General features: G+C 42.9%; 1 protein-coding gene across 1 annotated transcript in view; it reads right to left on the bottom strand.

The window, feature by feature from the left end:
• Nucleotides 1-349: 349 nt before the first annotated feature.
• The window catches only part of ankrd13c (ankyrin repeat domain 13C), a 28,049-nt gene continuing 8,762 nt past the window's right edge, over nt 350-19,636 (bottom strand). The window contains exons 3-13 of the mRNA XM_070831921.1: nt 18,948-19,052; nt 13,620-13,705; nt 12,406-12,451; nt 11,211-11,277; nt 9,723-9,867; nt 8,858-8,989; nt 7,399-7,560; nt 3,162-3,241; nt 2,651-2,749; nt 2,148-2,248; nt 350-1,910 (exon numbers count right to left, since the gene is read on the bottom strand). Of these exons, the coding sequence (XP_070688022.1) occupies nt 1,780-1,910; nt 2,148-2,248; nt 2,651-2,749; nt 3,162-3,241; nt 7,399-7,560; nt 8,858-8,989; nt 9,723-9,867; nt 11,211-11,277; nt 12,406-12,451; nt 13,620-13,705; nt 18,948-19,052 (1,154 nt within the window). The 3' untranslated portion in view covers nt 350-1,779. The remainder of the gene's footprint in view (nt 1,911-2,147; nt 2,249-2,650; nt 2,750-3,161; nt 3,242-7,398; nt 7,561-8,857; nt 8,990-9,722; nt 9,868-11,210; nt 11,278-12,405; nt 12,452-13,619; nt 13,706-18,947; nt 19,053-19,636) is intronic.

Here is a 19,636-nt window from a genome sequence, read left to right as displayed (position 1 = left end):
ATGTATGAATGTAATCTGAAAGATGAAATATACTGTATTTGGTTACACTGATACTGGGTATGGATGTATGTAACACTTAGAGCTACCCCATCTGTTTAAACTCCAGGTGCAGGCAAGCTAACAAACAAACAAGAGCACATCTGTTTGTGCTGCGATTAAAAGCTCATGAACCACATCAGCAGCTACAAACACTCATTAAGAGTTTTGACGTTTTCACCTCCTGGACATCCTCTGTGCTTTTGTGCTTGTCCCCCTGTGGAGATGACTGATTGTTCCACACATCTGGAGGAGGTTCATAAGGTTTGTCCGATACAGTGGGAAGGGAAATAATGACAGGAGAATTAGGAGCTTCTTTTTCTTCTTTAAAACATTACAAGTATGTACAAAAATAGCAACTGCCACCATGTTACAAACCGATAAACCCCTTGAATTAACTCACGTGACGCGACATAAGAAAAATTTCCACAACTCTTCCTCTTGCAGAGGGCATCTTATACTCATCAGCACAAACAATAGGAAAAGAACATAAAAGATAAACCTGTATTTACACACTTGCGCAGGAGAAAAGCCTGGTTCTTGTTATGTGTAAAAATGCCATGAGAGTTGTAGTCTTCCATTCATTCCCTAATACCTACGTCCCGTACAATCCCCAGTATTACTCTCTTAGCAGGATTGTACAGTTTGTCACATAGTTAACAAAAGGTGTAAGAAACAAAAGGCTTAGATGTCATAACTTACACTCGCTGCCACTCAAGCAAACTTTGTGGTACCATAAAAACTGCAGCATTTCTAGCGTTGCCTCGATGGAAGTAGAATCTTTTAAATGCGGGATTAAGAGTATCACAAAACGAGTCTCTATAAACTCAGCTGAATGTAGAGTGGCTGTAGTGGATCTAAATAGTGCCCAAAAGTTCAGTGATGCTACTCCATGCCCATGAAAATCAACATTACACACACGCACGCTCACGCACACAAGCACGCACGCACACACGCACACACACACACGTGCAGCGTTAAAGTGGAATTCTGCAAAAAATTATTTTTAGGTTTTTAACCTACAAAAGAAGTCACTTAACATTTTAAATGACATTTCATCATGTTTGGGAACATTTCTCAAATGTTCGGTTATTCTCGAGCATAAAAAAGCAGCGATTCTGTTACAATTTGATGTCTCTCTGATCCCAGATCTAATATCACAAGGCTGAAATTAGATTTTTTTTTTTTTTTTTTTAAGTCTGCTTAAGCAGGAAAAAGAACGTAAAAAGTCATTTTTGGTGGAATTCCTCCCTAACGTGTCACACAGTAATATCAGTGCTTTACTACAGGTCAGTTAAAAACATTCCCTTTATAAATATTACTTACATACTTAAATACATAGCATCAACTGAACGGGTTGTCGGTCTTCTGCTTATACCCCCAATAAAGAAAACCCACCTGCCCCGCCGTCACTTATTTGAACTTCAATGCCCTGTCGCTGATGAGAGGTTCACACTCTCAGCTTTAAGTTACTTTAAGAACTTTTTCGGCTGTTGGATTCAAACCAAATCTGAAGATGAGAGTAAAAGCCTGCAACGGCACGCTTTGCCACAGCGGGCCTCCGTCAGCACTGATGACGCCACTTTTTTGTCAAACTCTCCCGTGTTGTTGCCGTCTGTATTCAAAGTTGGGACAATTACTGCTGTTTTTTTCCTCCATTTTTCCTTTTTTAATTCAAAAAGTGTGTTTTGTAGCACAATGTCGCCTTGTTGCACGCTTTGTTTCCTGCTCCGGCTCGAGGGGTTAAAGGTCGGGGAAGCGGCTGGGGTCTTCTTTGTAGTCGTTGGGAATGGTAAAAATGGACTGATCAAACTCATCGTAGCGAAACTCCTGAAACGTCACGGTGGCTGTGATCGTAGGAAAGACGGGGATGTCTGCAGGGAGACGAGCAGAGTTACAAACTGTACCTGCGGGGATGTGTGAGGCTTGATGATGCTTGGAAATCTTAAACCTGTCTGCAGTAGATTTCTTCCCATCAATTTAAATGAGTTAGATAAGGTATCAAATAGATTAAAAAAAATCCCTTTCAATGAGCACATCCTTAAGTTTGCCAATCCCACATTTTCTTTTATTTTTCTAATTTACAAAATACGCCTCCTTGAATTACTTACCGAGTTTGACAGGAAAGCCGGGGGGGAGCTTCATCTGAACAAACTCCCTGAGTTTATTAAAGTGCTTGAAGGGTGCGATCACCTCCAGAACATTCAATAACCTGAGGACAGGAGAACAGGAGAGCAGGTTACACTGGGAGAGAAACTACCTACAAATGCATTTATGGCTGAAACACATCCAAATACACGGCTAATTCTGCTGGTTAGAAATCACAAGATAATTTGTTAGACTGTTGGATTATAATTGTTTATTTCTTCACCAGTATGAGATGAATGTGCAGCTTATATCAACACAATGAGCCATTCTAAGTTCTTAGCAAATGTAAAGGAAGTAATTCCAACAAAAAAAAAAACTTTTTTCTGTCATTTGCACAAATTAGTAACTTCCCTTTTTATCACCACTATGCACACGCCAGGAGAGAAAAAAAAAAAACAAGCATGAGGGGATTTTGGCTGCCTGCTTTGTAATAACAGTGCGGCCGCCAAGTGAAAGAAGGACTCACGATTCAATGCCCAGAGGGAAGTCTTGACTCATGGCTATCGTGGCTTTGAAGTTCTTCTTGCTCTCTTTGCAGACCAGCTCTCTTCCTAGATGAGGGGCTCTGACAGGAGAGAGAGCAAAGTGACGACAGCTTGTCAGGATGTAATCGTGTGATGAAGGCAGCTCACAGAGGAAGACTTTCCAGCTACTTATTATGTGAAAATCCTCCATGCGTGTTGTCCTTTCGACGTGAACCTCATCAGTAAGTGTCCTTTGAAATGTGTTTGTGTTCAGGAATTACATAGATTATATAACAAGGATACTGTAGCAATATAGTTGTGACAGAAATGTGATTCAGTACAAGTCTGATTTCCCATTCTTTTAAAGAGGGAAACTAAAATAGTGGTTCATATGGAAGGTCAACCAGAAATTTTGTCCCTTCATTCACAAATAAAATATCTGAATTACAGTGATACCGTTTCCCCTTAATGGTCTGGTTTCCCCCGCAGAAGCCTATTTATTTCGACACCTACTTTCCATTGTCAGCAGTGATGTATTCCTCCCAGGATATAGTGTTGGGTGAAGGTGGAGTCAGAGACTGCCTCCTGGCCGGCTGAAGAGCAGAGAGAGAGAGAGAGAAAAGGTCAGATCTCAGGTTAAACTACAGCAGGGTGGCACGTTTTAAAGACAGCCAAGAAAACAAAATGACAAGGACGGCAGACAAAACAAAATGGTTCCTGATTAAACTGAGAATCCTCAAACGGTCATCTTAAAACGTCGGTGTTCATTTGTTAAATTCCCTCAAATACCTGTCCTTTACTGCTACAGACACCGAGTTTTACTCTTTATCCCACCTTTCTTAATTCATTCCAACAGTAACGCCATGCACAGCACGGGCCACTAGAGGGCCTCGGTGCATCACCAAGCCTACAGTGAGCCTCAGTCTGGCCTGTTAAGCCTCACACATACACTGTGACTGAATGATTATGACTTAGTACACTAAGGAACATCTGTAGAGACGAACAGATGTGATGGGCTTTCAGAGTCTAGTTTAATATAACTTTGTACGTGCTGCTCTTTCTTCCTGAACAGCAGGGTTTTTGCTCTTAATCCTTTTTTTTTTTTTTTTCATTCACACTTTAAAAATGTTTACATTTCTACAAGTGCACCAGTAAGTAAAAATAAAAAAAAACATCCCCTTTCAGCTCAAGACGAATGCTTTCTGAGGTGGGATCTTTATAGATTTAAACGTCATAATGCATCATGGATAGATGGATGAATTTAAGAGCCAAAGGATGCAGTGCATATACCGAGACGCTAACAGAGGGATACTGAAAGATCATTGGAATTGAAAGCAGGGCCAGTGTTATGTGACCTGTGCTGTACCTTTACTGTAAGATTTACTTCCAAGATGTTAAGAAATGTGATAACTGGAGCAAAAGCTGGTTCACTGAATGAACTTACTTTCAAAATACTCCGTAACAAGTGGCCTTAACAGTGTAATGTAGAACGGTTTATTCAGATTCACCTGTAGTGCTGCTAGAGTCAGGTCAATACCAAAAACTGGCTTTCTGCTGATTGTTATTATCCGCTGTGACTCTACCCACCAGCGGAGCAGCGTGACCGAAAGCTACATGTTATTATCTGGGTGTTTTGGAGAGAGCAGTTCCCTCCTCATATCGAACGATCTAAGCTTCCTGAGGAAAATGATCTCGACGTGGCACTCTTGAATAAACTGTGACAGTTCTCCTTCGGCGTTAGTTTATTTTAAGATCGGACGGCCTGTTCTTGCTGACCCTGAATTGGAACTGGAATGAGCTCCATCCTGTTCCTCCTAAAAATGGACTGTCTCCTTGTATGAACCCGCTGTGCTTGTCAAGTTTTAAAAAAAATAAATAAATAAATATATGAAAAGTAAGAGAAAAATGGATTCCATCCGCTGACCTCTCTTTTATAAGCTGTGGTTAAATAAGGCAACTAGGGCAGAATAATGTGGAAAAATGCTGTGGCTGACAGGACACCTGTTTGTGCCAAGAGTCTGCTGCGTGTGATATGAATGAAAACGGAGACGTGTCTTTGTTTTCCTTCAATCCCACTTGCACTGCCGTCATCACAGACATGTTTGGGTGTTTTCACTGTGGGCTGCGGCCCAGCTAAGTGCTCGCCCTCTAACACTGTGTGCATCAGCTCTGGCGTGTTGTTGTGATGAGGACAGAGTACACACAGCCTGCGGAGGCCCTGATCTGTTGGTATGCCGCTCCCGCCCCCCCCCCGTCATTCCATGGCACCAGGGGTTTTAGCCCTCATCCATGTGATCAATAGTGTCAAGCCCTGTTCGAAAGCCCCCCACGCTTCCCTGTGTCCACAGGCGCGGAGCTGACCTGCTGTCCCTCGCCGTGGTAAACACAGCTACGTCACAGCAGCTGCTTATTTTCACTCTCGCCCACTTCCATGTATCATTTTCCGCTGGGGTGGAAAGGAGGAACACTTTCCACATCGACACCCACTGAAACACAGCCTTTTTTCTTTTTTTTTCACTTTAAACATAAGTGGGCTTTGAGTGAAATGAGTGTAAATAGACTGGGAGACAACAGAGGACACTGTGATGAGACAAAGCCCAGCACAGAACAAGGGGGAGTCGACAAAAAACAACCGAGCAGTTAAAAGGCATCTATTGAGTGTTGAGAGGCTTTGTCTTCACTGTGTGACTGGCTTTATGCTCAGTGTTTAGACAAGGGCTTGCTAAGCAAACTCTAGAACATACTGTAGTGAGGGGGTGGTGGGTGGGAGAGTCGTCCCTGTGAATCAGGTGCAGCTCTGTAGCTTTCACCACTAGGTGACAGTGCCGGGGCTCAAATCCATGCACGGTGGACGAGGAGCAGGGAGGAGGAGGGGGGCTGTTTCACAAACAACTGTGATAGGGGACAGATGTTCACTCTGTTTCATTGTCCGAAACAAATAAAACATCAAAGAAACAACAGCTGGGAGTCAGACAGGAATTTTTCAATAAACCATGCAGAGTCGATCGACAAGTGTCTGGCAGGAAGTCCATGCTGTTTCTACAAGATTTATCTTTGTATAGATACAGCGGTGAGAACGGTGAGGTTTATTGTATCTGAGACTCGTGTCCTACCCCAAGGTTCCAGCGGGACAGGACAGTTTCGGGACTGGACTGGTGGTTACGCTGCAGGTATAAGTAAACAGGGTGTTTATCGGCACGCCAGCGCTCCAACTGGCTCTCACAAACGTTCCCCACAGTGAGTCACAAAGTAACCTTAAACTTTATATCTTTGCTCTAAGTGTCCAGCTGCAGTCTATTAGCCATCCTTTCTATTTATACTGAAAAAAGGGGAAAAAAAGATCCAGGATTTCCGTGAATATCTGTCACGCTAAATGGCCCAGTAGAAGGTATTGTAACCGGGTTTTGCTGACTGAATGAGAATCTGTAAGGGAATATGGAGGATATGTGGCTGACATACATTGCAATAACAGCATCAGACCTGGAGAGCATGTATCTCATATATCTCTGACAGAAAAGGTTGTCAGTGCAGAAAGGTACAGTTTTTTCCCCAGGTTCTTTGGAGAGACCAGGGACTAAATGTAGTTCCTGTCAGATGGTTTTAGGTGTAAAAAAGTCCTTGTAGTAGTTGCGGCAACTACAGCTCACGTACCACTTCATTCATAGACAAGGAAGTATTGGGAGTCACTGGTGTTAATATTAGGACAAGGGACAGACATGTATTGTTGATTATTAACACTGCCGAAGCAAGGCATTGTTGTTATCTTGACAGAGAGCAAGGTGCAAGAGCGAGTAGAGAGAGTGAACAAGCTGAGGGCAAGAGAATGGGAGGAGAGAGAGGAGGAGAACTGCAGTCAAGCAAGCTAGCAGTGAATGAGAGAGGAAAGCGAGTGAACAAGAAAAATTAAGACTTTACTTGCTGATTGTTTCAGGGAGGTAATGTTCTAAAACACAAAATCTACAGCGGTGTTGCTCATTTTTTGGTCTCCTTTTTCCTCTCTGCATATCTACTTTACTTTTGTTCATTACACCAAAGTCAAACATCTGTTGTGTTATTGTTTCTTCTGTGTGTAAACCTTTAAAACACTGCCGTCTTTTTTTCTGTCATCTGTCTAGTTTGCCTAATTTTCACGGTTCTTCAGATGCTGTGGAAATGCTGACAGGAACACAGAATAGTTCCCTGTTTAGTTTCTGAGTTTGGTTCCTCTGGCTTTACAGTTCCTCGAACGTTTGGACAAAAACGGCTACTACTACTACTAATAATAATATCCAACCCATGAAATACTTAAAATGAGCCATCAAAAGCAGGTCAGAGTAATCAGGAATCCTTAAAGGTACAGTATCCTGGTGTTATCAACATGACCAATCTATGATGGGATGTTTGTGATGTGATGCTCCATATGGCCCTACAACCCCAATGATCACACCACGAGTGATGAGGGTGGGGACATTGTGGGCTGAGGCTGTAGATGTGATGATTAGATTATTTATCTGGTGGAACAGCCTTCTCTCTGCTTACTCCATCACCCTGCTGAAAAGTGTGATGGATGTTAAGTAATCATATCAACAGTCTGTTCTGCTTATCCAGTCAGTCCCTCCCGTTTTTGTATGGGGTGACTCTTGCTTGCAAGCAACAAAACCCCATTTGGAATAAGAGACAAAGACAGATATTTAGTTTGAGCTTTTGTTGCAACTGCTGTTTAGTTGCCACAACACATGTGGCGATCAGCCACATTCGGCGCCTGACTCACCTCAAAGTTCTGCTCTATGAGATTCCCTCCTTTGCTCAGGCTTTCCATGATGGCTTTGTTTCTCAAGATGTCTTCCTCGCTCAGATGCTCCCGCCTCTTCCTGGACTCGAGCACCAGGCCATTCACAGAGTAGAAATCTGCCAGAAAGTTTCCCACGCGCTCCTGGAGGAAGACGAAACAGTTAGATAAGGCTCCCCGCTGAGGCACCAATTTCCCTTTTAAACACGTCAAAAGGACAAAGGAGCGGGAGGACAGAAAGCAATACCCGCATAACTCATCCACCGCCTTCATGCCCCCTGCCCCGTCTGTGTTGTTTTTAACTCCGAGCCTATCACCTGTGGTCCCTTCCTGAGGTTACTACTGATGCTCCTTGGATTTATTTATTTTGTCTTTGCTGCCTGCTACGGGAGATGTAGCACAGGAAATGTGATCAGGAAAGCGGACGGAGTCTACAGCAATGAATAGCAGAACTGTAGTACTGAAAGAAGAGTCACACTCTGCCAGAGAAAGGCTCACTGGGTGAGATAACAAGAAACAACGTTAACAGGTCAGGCTAATATCACTGTCTACTACTCACTTGGCGGGTGTATGGCTGGGGACCCGAGAAGGTGCAGTGTTGAGTGTGAAGTTATTTGGATGTGAAATGTTAAAGGTGTCATTAAAAGAAAACATTAGCGGATCTTGACCTCCCAAAGATGGCGAGCCCTCTACCTCAGATGTGTGCGCGCATCTCAAGAATCGTTCATCCAATCAATGTCACACTTGGCGGGTGTATTGCTGAGAACCCAAGGGAGTGCAGTGTAGAGTGTGAAGTCGATCGGATGAGCAGTTCTCAACAACGATGCGAGCAGCAATACAGAGAGCCAGGTAATCGGGCACGTTTGGAATGAGCATGCGCTCCCAACAGCCATGCAGGCACTGCATCAGCACAACATTATTTGTCTGCAGTACTTTACTCTCCCAGCATCATTGCTTTTACAGTAAAGTAAGAGTCCAGGGGTCCATATGTTCTCCTTCCTGTGGCTTTTCATTAGAGAGCTCATCCAGCACACTGCCAGAGCGCTTATCAGACCATAAAACATTTTCTTCCATTTAGTTTGTGCATGTTGCTTTTCAGGTTGGACAAGATGTGAAGGGGTCAACTGTCTGCGTTCCTTTTGCCCAGCTGAAAACGATCATATATTGCAATTGATGTCATGTTACGCACACACTGTAAAGTACATTCTGATGTACATCTGTGTACTGACCCCTGCGCGTTGTTTGCCTTCTATTTCCTGCCTTCCTCAGAGACTTTATCAAATTCCCAACTGTCTGTCTGGGCCATACTACGAAAAAATTCAACAAATTCCGCATCCAGGTGAAACCCTGCGACCCACAGCTCACGGAAAAGCTGTAGTGGTGGGAGTAAAGCTATGTCGCTAAGAGCAACCACAACGCAGCTACAACAACTGACACCAACCGTCTTGTCTTCTCTGAACAGCCAGCCAGTCTGCGCCCTGGAAAAGGTGATGGACTTGGTGGAGAGTGTGGCGGAGTACACGTCGCTGCTCATCAGAATGTCCACTTCCTCCTCCGTCTCCATCTCCGACTCCTGGACATACAGGACAGCGTTAGGAAACTACAGAGGCATCAACGCAGGCACAGGCACTCAGTGTGAGGTGGAAAGCAGCACCAGATGTGGCCATTCACTTCCATAAGGAAGTGAGTTCGCTAACAAGCTGGTTTGGCCGTTCGAAAACCCCCCAAAGAACGTGGCAGTAGAGAAGAAAGGAAACAAATGCACATCAAGATCTAATGACTGAATTTGGATTCTAAGTCAACACTGACCACATTATGCTCATAAGATGATGGACTTTACTGTAACATCATCATCAGAATAAACCTTACATTTCTAGCCCTGGTACTGCTAAAACTATTGTTTTTTTCCAACCAAAAGTTCCCTGAAGTGATGGAGCTAAAACAGTTAAACAAATAGTACATTTACAGTACATTCAGTTAGCAGTGAGAATCACTTTTCAAGCTAAAAAACAAATATTTGTTGGTTCCCGTTTGTCAGATGAGAGTATTTGCAGCTTTTCTTTGTCTTAGCTGACAGCAACCTGAGCATTTAAGTGCTTTAAACTGTTAGTTGGACCAAAAAAAAAAAATTTGAAAACACTTTGGGGAAAATATGAGTCCAATTTTCAGACATAGGATTGGATGTGTTAGCGGGTTAATTGATGGTGAAAATGAATGTCAGTTGCAGCACTACATGCGGGTTGTAATGAGCTTTGCAAACTTCAGGGGCCGCAAGTGAGGCTTATATCAGCATGTGTCTCACATACCTCATGGTGTATCCGCTGGTAGACTTTCTGTTCGTTGTCTAGCACAACAAAAGACTCTGAGGGGATGGCATTGCCGTTGAAGATAAAACTGAGGTTACCGCGCTGACACTTCATGTCTGTGAAGTCTATCAGGGTAGTGTCCAATCTATACGCACACACAAACATGCACACACAAACATGCACATACAGAGGGTATGGTTAGTGTGGAAATTTTAGACAGAGGAACGGAGAAGACAGCCAAACAACGACATGGAAACAGAGGATGACAGCAAAAGAGCTGAACTGAGTTTAACTTTGACCACATGTAAGACACTGGCAAACACAGTGTCACAACTGCAAGCAGGAGAAAAAAAAAACTGTGATGGAGACAGAGTCTATGGTAATCATTGCCATGGGAAACCAACAGCACATTTCAAGAATCTTTTTTTTTTTTTCACTTTGTCAAATGAGGTAGTCCTGGAATGAGGCATGGCAGCAAAGAGAATAACTGATCTGCTTGTGGAGACCAGACAAAGTGGTAGGTGCTATGGGTGGGTATGACAGGCCTGACACACTGTAGTGCTAGAATGTAAATGAACTTGCTGTGACAGTTTTTTTCTTTTACTCTCTCTGCCTCTTTCTCTCTCTCTCTCTCTCTGCAACTCCAGGATAATAAGTGGGCATTTTGAATACCAAATTAGACAGCCAGGAGCAGTTTCAAAGAATAATGACAGGCTCTACATCAGGGATATCTTATACAGGAACGGCACACACAGACACAAACACTCTCATTTATGCACTGAGTTCATTCTTCAAACAGATATAGTTGATATGTTATGATACCCGAATATAGAAGCGTCTGTGTGTGTGTGCTGGATAAATGGATGCCCCTGTTTGTCACACATGTAACCCAGTAATATAACTCACGTGAACACACTTGATGTGTGTGTATATGCACGAGCAGCAAGCGCTGAAACTAAAGGCTGCTGAACGCTGGCTGGTGTTAGCTTTTTGCCCCCAAGGTTATGAAACAAAGCGACGTGGATTGCCGCTGTGTGTCAGCATGCGTCAGAGTGTGACGAATTTCTGCTGACATCCTTTGTAAGTGAGCTAGGCAGCGCATTACACACTACTGTAACTCTCCTTCAGTGAGGCTCTGATTTAAATTGAAACACAGAAGTAAAAGATCTCTGCACAGAAGCATCGCAATTCTACTTCCTCATACTGCCAGGCACTGATTTCACACTCTAGTTAAACCAAACTAGGTTGAGAGGAGAAAACGGGAGGTAGAGAGAGATGAAAGAGGAAAAAAGGAGTGGTTACTATTTGCAGCACATGATGACAGATATATACTCAGCTATAAAAGTATCTAAGTGCTTCAATAAAAGGTTTTTTCAAGGAATTACTGTTTGACACAAGACCACAAAACATATTGTTGTCACAAGGCAGGTGTGTCTTCAAACATCACGCTTTTCATTTAATTGCATTACATTTTTTGACAGGACTTGCCTGATGTTGATGCCCTGTTTGTAGATTTTACACGCATCTGACGGCAGGATTCTGGAGAGCAAAGGCACTGCAACATGAAAAGAAACAGTAAGAACATGTGAAGAAACATCTAAATTTAGAAAGCTCACTCAATAATGAAGACTGCCTTCCTTTTCAAAGCCTCAGTAGCATATAGCTCTGTAGACTAGATGGCATACAATATGTAGCTCTTTGGCTAAATATTTAATCACTCCAGTCCCCACTAACTGAAAGCAAGAAACTTCCGTTGCTTTTCTGTCGTTGCACAAAAAAATCATGAGGTATTTTAAGAGTCCAACATACTTCTGTGAAGGACTGCATTGAAGAAAAAAAGCTGTTACAAAATCAAGTGGCTCCTCCAAACCTAACAGAGCATCACATGTACAGTAAACAGGCCAGAAATCCCTCTGACAGTCTCAGGTCCTTGAAACTGTAACGGTTCAAACCAGATTCTTCTCTAAGTGCATCAATCTTTGGCTCTGTGACCAACAAATATAATGTTTAGATGACTGTCACGATATCAAAGCCTTTACTATCCATCTACACAGTTTCCCCTTACAAATACGCCGTTATGCAACCAGTTTACTTTTAGTTACTATCATGCATCCATTACATAATCTTGCCCACTTTGTCAATAATTCACAAACACACAGTGAGTACTCAGAATTCAGTCCTGGCTCACACCCCAAGGCCAGACTTGTAAGCAGAGTAAGCAAATGCTGCTGCACCAGCAGATACATTAGTCTGTTGTCATACAATATGTGTCATCTGTTACAGTTTACCAGTTGAAATTATGTATAAATTCAATGGAGAAATGCTTCTGGTATGAGCAGATATTCCCGCAGTGACATTAGAGGATGGTGTTGGTGGTGATCAGTTCGTGTCCAGCAGGAGGAGTCATTTTTAGCCTGTGCCCACCGGTTACTCCAATAGTGACAGATAAACGCCCACCGGTTACTCCAATAGTGACAGATAAACGCTAACAGCACAGACACTGACACAGACTCCATCGCTCTCTACTGTATGTGACACACTCCTCTGTTGGTGTTTCAGAATTCACCCTTACTGAGGACGCATGGTTCATTTCCAGAGAGGATAGAGGGAGAGGTCTGGGGATCAATGGTGTTTCCTGTCAACTTCACTGTTGTAAGATAGCAGAAAATGTTGTTCGACTCACCCCAGCTTTGGAAGTCCCAGTGAAGCTCCAAGTAAAAGTCTCCAAGCTGCAAATGAAGTCAAAGAAAGCTCAATTGCAAGTAAAACTACATTAGTGGAAAATGTGGGTGATAAAACATGTGTGCAGCAAAAACAGTGAAAATGACCAATTTTACAAAGAATAAACAAGTCATATTTGCAGAGCAGCAATCAAAGTGATGTACTAAAGCCTTTCACTATACATGGAGCTGTGTAAACATGAGCTTTTATGCCCATCCATAGCAAATCCCGCCTGACTGACTCAACTCAATACAGCCTAATTATCCTGTGAGGTACACGGATGGGATGAACTGATCCCATCAACATTGGTGGTCTCAATCTGGCATTCAGTGACTACGTGAGGTTGGCGGGCGATCATCATTTCCCAGAGCTATGTAATCTCAGAGAGAGGATGACACAGAAAAATCTCATCCAGGAAGGATTGCATCCTGTCACATAGAACACAGGCTGGCGGTGTCAGGCAACTTGTATGGCCATCAAAATCTGGAAACCCACTGAAACAAACCTATACTGTAGTGGCCTATTTAAATCTAGATATAACACACAGGATTTCAGATTCGTTTGCCTCTTTTGCGCTTTTATTTTTGCTTACTTGCTCCCTGACTCTCTTATGAAGGTGGCACCAGATGATTACGCCAACAGTTTGGCCTTCGTAAACCCACGTTAGGCAGCAACAACTATTTAGTTGCTCTGACAAGCATATATGTCAGTCGGTACATGACTAACCATTTACAATGTCTGGGATAATTGTGGCTCTGTTTGTAAATACATGTTTACAATATGTATGTACACATGACGTCATACCAGGCAGCCACAAAAGCATGGTGAGGTTTCATTTGACCACGTCAACTCTGACTAGTTGATCATGTCTGACTGTGTTCCTTCTGGCTTTCATTGTTGTGATGACAATGGCAAACTTGACTGATGTCTGGGAGGGACGTTTGTGCATTTGTGGGTGTGTATTTTGTATATCTGGCCCTGTGTATTCATTATTTGCTGCATGCAGTGAGAGCAGAGGAGATGTAGAATCAAGAGGAGAAAAGAGGAGATGAAAAGCCTCAAAGAGATGGGAGCAGAGCGAGAGGTGAGAAGATCCGACGAGCAGAAAATAGAAACAGCATCAAGAGCAGCACTGTCAGAGAGAACTGAGCAGCACACAGAGTAAGGACTGCACACCTCTTTCAGGGCTTTCAGCAGCTTGGGCCTCTTGTCCTCCACACTTTCCCTGGACTGTTGCTTCAGCTTCCTCAGCAGTGCTGTGACTAAAAGACACAAAAAGAGAAAAAAAAAATGAAGAGAAGCACTAGAGTCCAAAAGCATTCAGCAATGACATTGGTTTTGCTGCATAGAAAAAAAAGAAATGGCTGAAAAGTAACTTTTGGCTTTTCGCACATAGAAAATTGCTAAAAACTTTATAAGAGAAATGTCATTTGTTCCCATCATGACTGACAGGGAATTTATTCAAATAACCTTTTTGCTTCCCACCACTTAACTTGCTCCAAAAAGATGATTTAGTCATTTTGTTATTCAAAAACTAATTTCTCTACTGCATTGCTCTTGTTTTGGCAAAACCTCCCTACGTGGCATGAAAGCCAGATTCCCCTTAATCATGATTAGTTGGCAGTGGAAAAAACACAATTCATTTAAAAATTAAACCTTTCTTAATTTTAGAGAAAGCTGCTCTCTTCCATATGGAGCTTTCTGAGAGCATCTGCCTTCTAAGTGCATTGCAGTCCCACCTCACTCATCTTACTGTAAAGAAGGTGATGAAGGTTTTGATATATGAACATGTCAGCAGACAGCAGCTGTTGTTGCCAGACTTCATCAACCTAAAAGGTCGAAATGTGACTAATACTAATATGAGTTATTACTATTAATATGAGTAATTACTAATATGAGAAAGGTTACGTTTCTAACAGGCTGCTTTTTAACGTACATGAGTCCATATTGCCTGTATGAATGTACTGTAAGTCACCACCATTAACTCAAGCAACGGACTCACAGATGCAAATCCTGTTAGCAATGAGACACGCTAAAGGCAAAGCTCATGCAGTTTACAGTAACAATGGCTTTTGGTTCAGAGATGTGCTGACTTCCTGGGGCCAGATGGGACACTCCCAGTAGCATCACGTCCAATCCCTACACACCACCTGCAGGGATCAAAACGTTCCAGGAAGTTCAAAGGGAGCCTGGCAGATATGGAGCTGCTCGCTAATGAGCTGCACCTTTAGCTTCCTTAATGACCTGGGGGAGAGACGTACTCACAGGAGACTTTTTAACCATGGCGGGTCACATTAACGAGCTTTCACAGCTCTTCAGCCCATTGGCTGCAGAAGACGTGTTTGTTTATGTAAAAGAATGCAGGCTTAAGGAAAAAGGGTTCACACCCAACTAGCAAGCATTGATTAAATGTTATTTATAAAAGGGATTGTGAGCATCATTTGCTCACTGACATAATTGTGGTGCTTTGATGAAGCCAGGAGGGATTGAATGACAACATGATTGTGCCACTTATAAACTAATGGAAATAGTGATAAAAACACCCAGACTGCCCTACATTTTATAGGGCTAAAAGCAGTAGTGGGCACATGGCATGATCATTTGCCTAACTAGCTCCTGTGTTTCACATGTTGAGTCAACATACACAAACATGTTCATATTGTCTTACTGGGGCTTACCATGAGGCAGCACTGAGGGGGCGGAGGGCTCGATGGTAAAACAAGGCCAAATGAGAGCACAGGCATGCAGACACACACACACACACACACACACACACACACACACACATCACTACACATGACGACACTCGCGCCAATTGACACGGACGCAAGAACAGGGCGAGGGTGTCTTTGTGGCCCGGCTGCCTAATGAGTGCGGACAGGCTCGGGACGGGGCTCCTCCTGATCCTTGCCGCTTCTCAGTGGGACGAGGAAAGAAGTACAATCTCACCATCTGCCCACAGACCACCCAGCCAACACAGGCTGAGAGACCGATGCAGACCGCTTTACCACTAAACCACACTGACTCTCCATGCTGGCGCTAATTCACCCGTATACTGATTAGGGCACTTTCCTGGCTTTAATTAGGCGAGTGATCTCAGTAATTTCACCTCTGTACATTAATGAAAAGAGACAAAGTCAAGACTACTTTGTAATTACCTCAACACAAATTGCCACTGCTTACTTATTAGGCCTTGGATCTAACTGGACAACTGATGCTGGCAGGTCTCCAAGAGTCTGAGAACATTAAATATTGACACAGGTACGCTGTGGAGTCACTGTGTGGTGGCAAAAAGCAGAAAGGCAGCGGCAAACAGGCCGGTCTTGTAACGCTCATCACATCAACGTCACACTGACCCGGGCCGGTCTGAATATAGTTTCAAATATTTAAACTGACTGAGTTATGACAATTAATTTTACAAGACTCAAAATGGCCACATTATCTGAAGATAGCACATGCGGGACGGGGAGCTCTTAATGTCTGATTAAAAATTGCAAACTGCTTTTAGAAGGTATGCATAAATGAAGTGGGGAGGGAAAAAGAGTTTAGTTAAGCTTTAGCTACGTTAAGCTGCCTGTTCAGGCATTATCTACAAATGACTGATGACCCATTATCCTTTAGCACAGACCAAGAGCAGTATTCCATCTAATAAACACCAACGTGACTGTGGCAGCCTTTAAACAAGCTCCTGTAGCTGAAAACACAGCTGTGTGAGTGGAAGGCAACTGAGGACAGAAATAGCTTTTATTGAACAAAACAAATGTCAAAATCTATTTCTGAGCCACATTTTGCCTCTTTGTTCAAATGGAAAACTGTAAGTGGCAAAACTCAGGTGACAAATACCTCAAATTACAACAAGCTCATGTTGACATAAGTGGAAATCAGTCACAAACATTGGATAAAAATAACACCAAGTTAGTGTTTTTTTAATTAATCCTATTCAAGAAAATGATTTGCTCAGAAAGACACAGAATACTCTGGCAACATTGAAATGCAGACCAAAATTATGTTACCAGTTTTCCAATCTCCTTACTGTAAATCAAACCAAGCTGCTATGTCTCCACTTCCCTCACAGACTCCTGACTGGCGCTGACTCAGCTCATTATGAATAATTGCTAGGCAGGGCTCTGTTAGGCTCAGCCTATAAAAGGCCTCAACATTTATTGCGCTGAATAGGGAAAATAGTCACAGTTTCCTTCAGTGCTTTTCTCCTTTAATGTCATCATAGCAGACGGTTGAACTTTTACGCAATGGAGGCCAAGTGTGATTGTTTTAGTGTGATTGTAGGTGTGATTGTTTTAGTGTGCAGACGTTTGTAACTGAGCTGCCACAACAGAGGCGCTGCCCTGTACTTTGGAGCCACATTAAAGAACACAGGGAGTATTAAACAACAACAGAAGCAGACATTCTCAGCGGCCGAGTTTTTTGCTTGAGTGCAACGGAAGCTGCAGTCCCTTTTGTTGTCAGATTCAGATGATCCACAGACTGACCTACTGTACCTGTCTGCCAGCAGGCTGAGGTTGTACCGGTCTATTCCTGAATCAGCAGACAGACACAGGCCGGGCCACAAGGCACTAGCCTCCAGACTCCTCTCCCTGGCCCGGAGCCAGGAGAAGCCAGTATAATCCTCTGTTCCATAGAGGTCTTTGAGGCACTCTGAAGTTGGCCCGTCACCTGGTGCGCATGTGCCTTATGGTGTCCAGAAGCAAAGCTGCTATGACAATGAAAAGAATGACTTTTGCCTTTTGAAAAGACAGCGTTACAGCCCTGTGTTTGAACAATGCAGGGTAAACAATGAACCTCCATACTCCATACTTTTCACTTAATAGAAAACCCTTAGATATTCTTTCACTACTTTAAATTCATTTTTGTTACAAGTTGCTGTGAATTACTTTTATTATTAAACTGCTTTCTCTCAACCAGCTTCATCTTCTGCATGAATTCAGTCAGAGATTTTTCGGTAACTCCCAGATTGTCTTTTAACATTATTCAGACACCAGGTGCAAATTTGCTGCATTCAGCATGTAAGAGCAATGGGGAATGAAGTCTGCAGCAACCGCAAAACAGCAAGCTTTTCCAAGAGGGTAAAAACAAGAACTGTGTCCTTAACTCACAACACAGTATGTCCTATAGCTGCATTACACAGTGGTCTGTACAAGCTAGGTGAGGTGAGGACCTGTCAAATTGTAAAGAAAAGTGGTGCTGCAGGGTTCATTAGAGGCTTTGGTCGATAGAGTCCCTTGTAAACCTGGTAAGGTAAGGTAAGTGGCATTAGAGAGTTAATTAGAGGATGCAGTCAATGGAGACACTTTAAGCTGCTCAACATTGGTGCCAATTGGCTGCACTAACAAGCCCACGCATTTAACAAGTGTTTGAGAAACTTAACCAGTATTCTGCTTTCCGGCTTCAAAGTAGCTGTATTGTAAATGACTCAGTGTTAGATTGTCACATTCATGTTTGGCCAGTTATCTGCAGGAACACACCACCAAGTAAAATGGGCCCAGACGTTCCCAGAATAGTATTATACTGCATTTAATAGACCGTGCATTTATGAGGCTGCCACAGTAAGAGAGATATTTACCTTCATTCTTCATAACAGTTCTGTTCAATGTGACATGCTAACGTGGCCAGCTCACATGCTGAGGTATTTAAGACAATGTAGACTGCTCAAAAAACAATATAAATGATGAGGAAATTATATCCGTTTACTGATTTAGAGGGGTACCTCATGGACCCGTGATAGGCCCAGATCAGTTGACAACAGGCCATTTGCCATCTCAGTCTGGCTGTAGTTTTGCAGCAGTATTGTAGTGTTGCAATTCACTGTGACACATTCTTATTTATATCTCACCACTGCCACAGGGCTGCACCACACAAAATGAAACTTCAGGCCTTCCTGTTCCCATGACCAGCATATCAAGAGCTTTAAATAGATAATGGAAAAAATGCACCTACAAAGTAAAAACACACTTTGAGATATCAAAAAAACTATCCAGCCTTACAACGGTCTACTACAAAAGGAGAGATAAATGTTGAATGAGGAGTTTACTTTCAAAGCATATTTTGGGAAATGCTCATTACCAGAAGTATAAATTCAAATATAAAAAATATATAAGTCTGAGCCACTTTGAACTGTGTGTAGAAAATGGGTGAGGCACAGGCTTCAGCCTAATCAGCCTATGAGGAGAGAGAGAAACATCTAATGAATTGCCTTTCATTGGAGCACAAAAGCCAGAGGGCCTTGAGGAATGCCCCCTCTCTCCGAGGGACAAAGGAGGCAGGCCAGTATCACTGCCTCACTTGGAGGCAGCAGTTTGGAAGAATGTGCAGAGGCGAATGCTGATTAGCATCAGCTGATTGGACCTTCTCCATCCTCCATCATTGTTTTCACACAGGAAAACCACAAATGAAACGCAGTGCAGTGGCAACAGTGGTGGTGGCATGTCACAGGTCTGTTTCGGTGTATTACCAAGCAGGGACTGTCAGCCGATCACAGATACTTACTCATTTGTCTGTCTCCGTAGCTGATGGCTTCAGCGAGGGGGCTCCATCCCTGAGCGTTCTTCACCTTCACTGGTGCATTATGGGCCAGCAGCAGGTGGGCACACTCTGTAAGAAGGGACAGGAAGATGATGAAATGATACGTTTTACTAACAGCATCACAATATAGACAAGCAAGATACATAACAACATACATGGTTCTTTATACAAACAAAAGACCAGACTCACAAACGGCCCAAGAGAAAAGAGAGACATCTTAACATAAATATGTGCTTTCCAAACATGACTCAGTAGGTGCCCCTATTAACAACGGTCTGTTTGTTTTTAGTCTTAAACCTAGATTTTTTTTTTTTGAATAAGCACAGGATTGCTCAGGGATGGCGGACTGCCCACAGTTTCATTCAGAATTACGATACATGGATTATGACTGCAGTCAATTTATGTGTGCTTTAAAAAAAAATCTGCAAGGTGGATCTGCAACACACTGAACCAGCGAAGCAACATCTGATGTGGCTTTTTTCCCCCTTCTGACCACCCATTACAATCCTGGTTGCTGCTTTCTGCTTAAACAGAAGGGACTGGAGATGGATTTCATTAAAGAAAAAAGAGAGATGATAAAAGTGTGAATGAGTTCCTCCAAAATGATAAATGTAGCCCAATTATTTTGGATCAGAAGCCTAAACATCAAAGCT

Source organism: Pempheris klunzingeri, chromosome 6, assembly GCF_042242105.1.
Source record: "Pempheris klunzingeri isolate RE-2024b chromosome 6, fPemKlu1.hap1, whole genome shotgun sequence".
Lineage (NCBI taxonomy): Eukaryota > Metazoa > Chordata > Actinopteri > Acropomatiformes > Pempheridae > Pempheris > Pempheris klunzingeri.
This window is presented reverse-complemented; position numbering and strand designations above follow the sequence as displayed.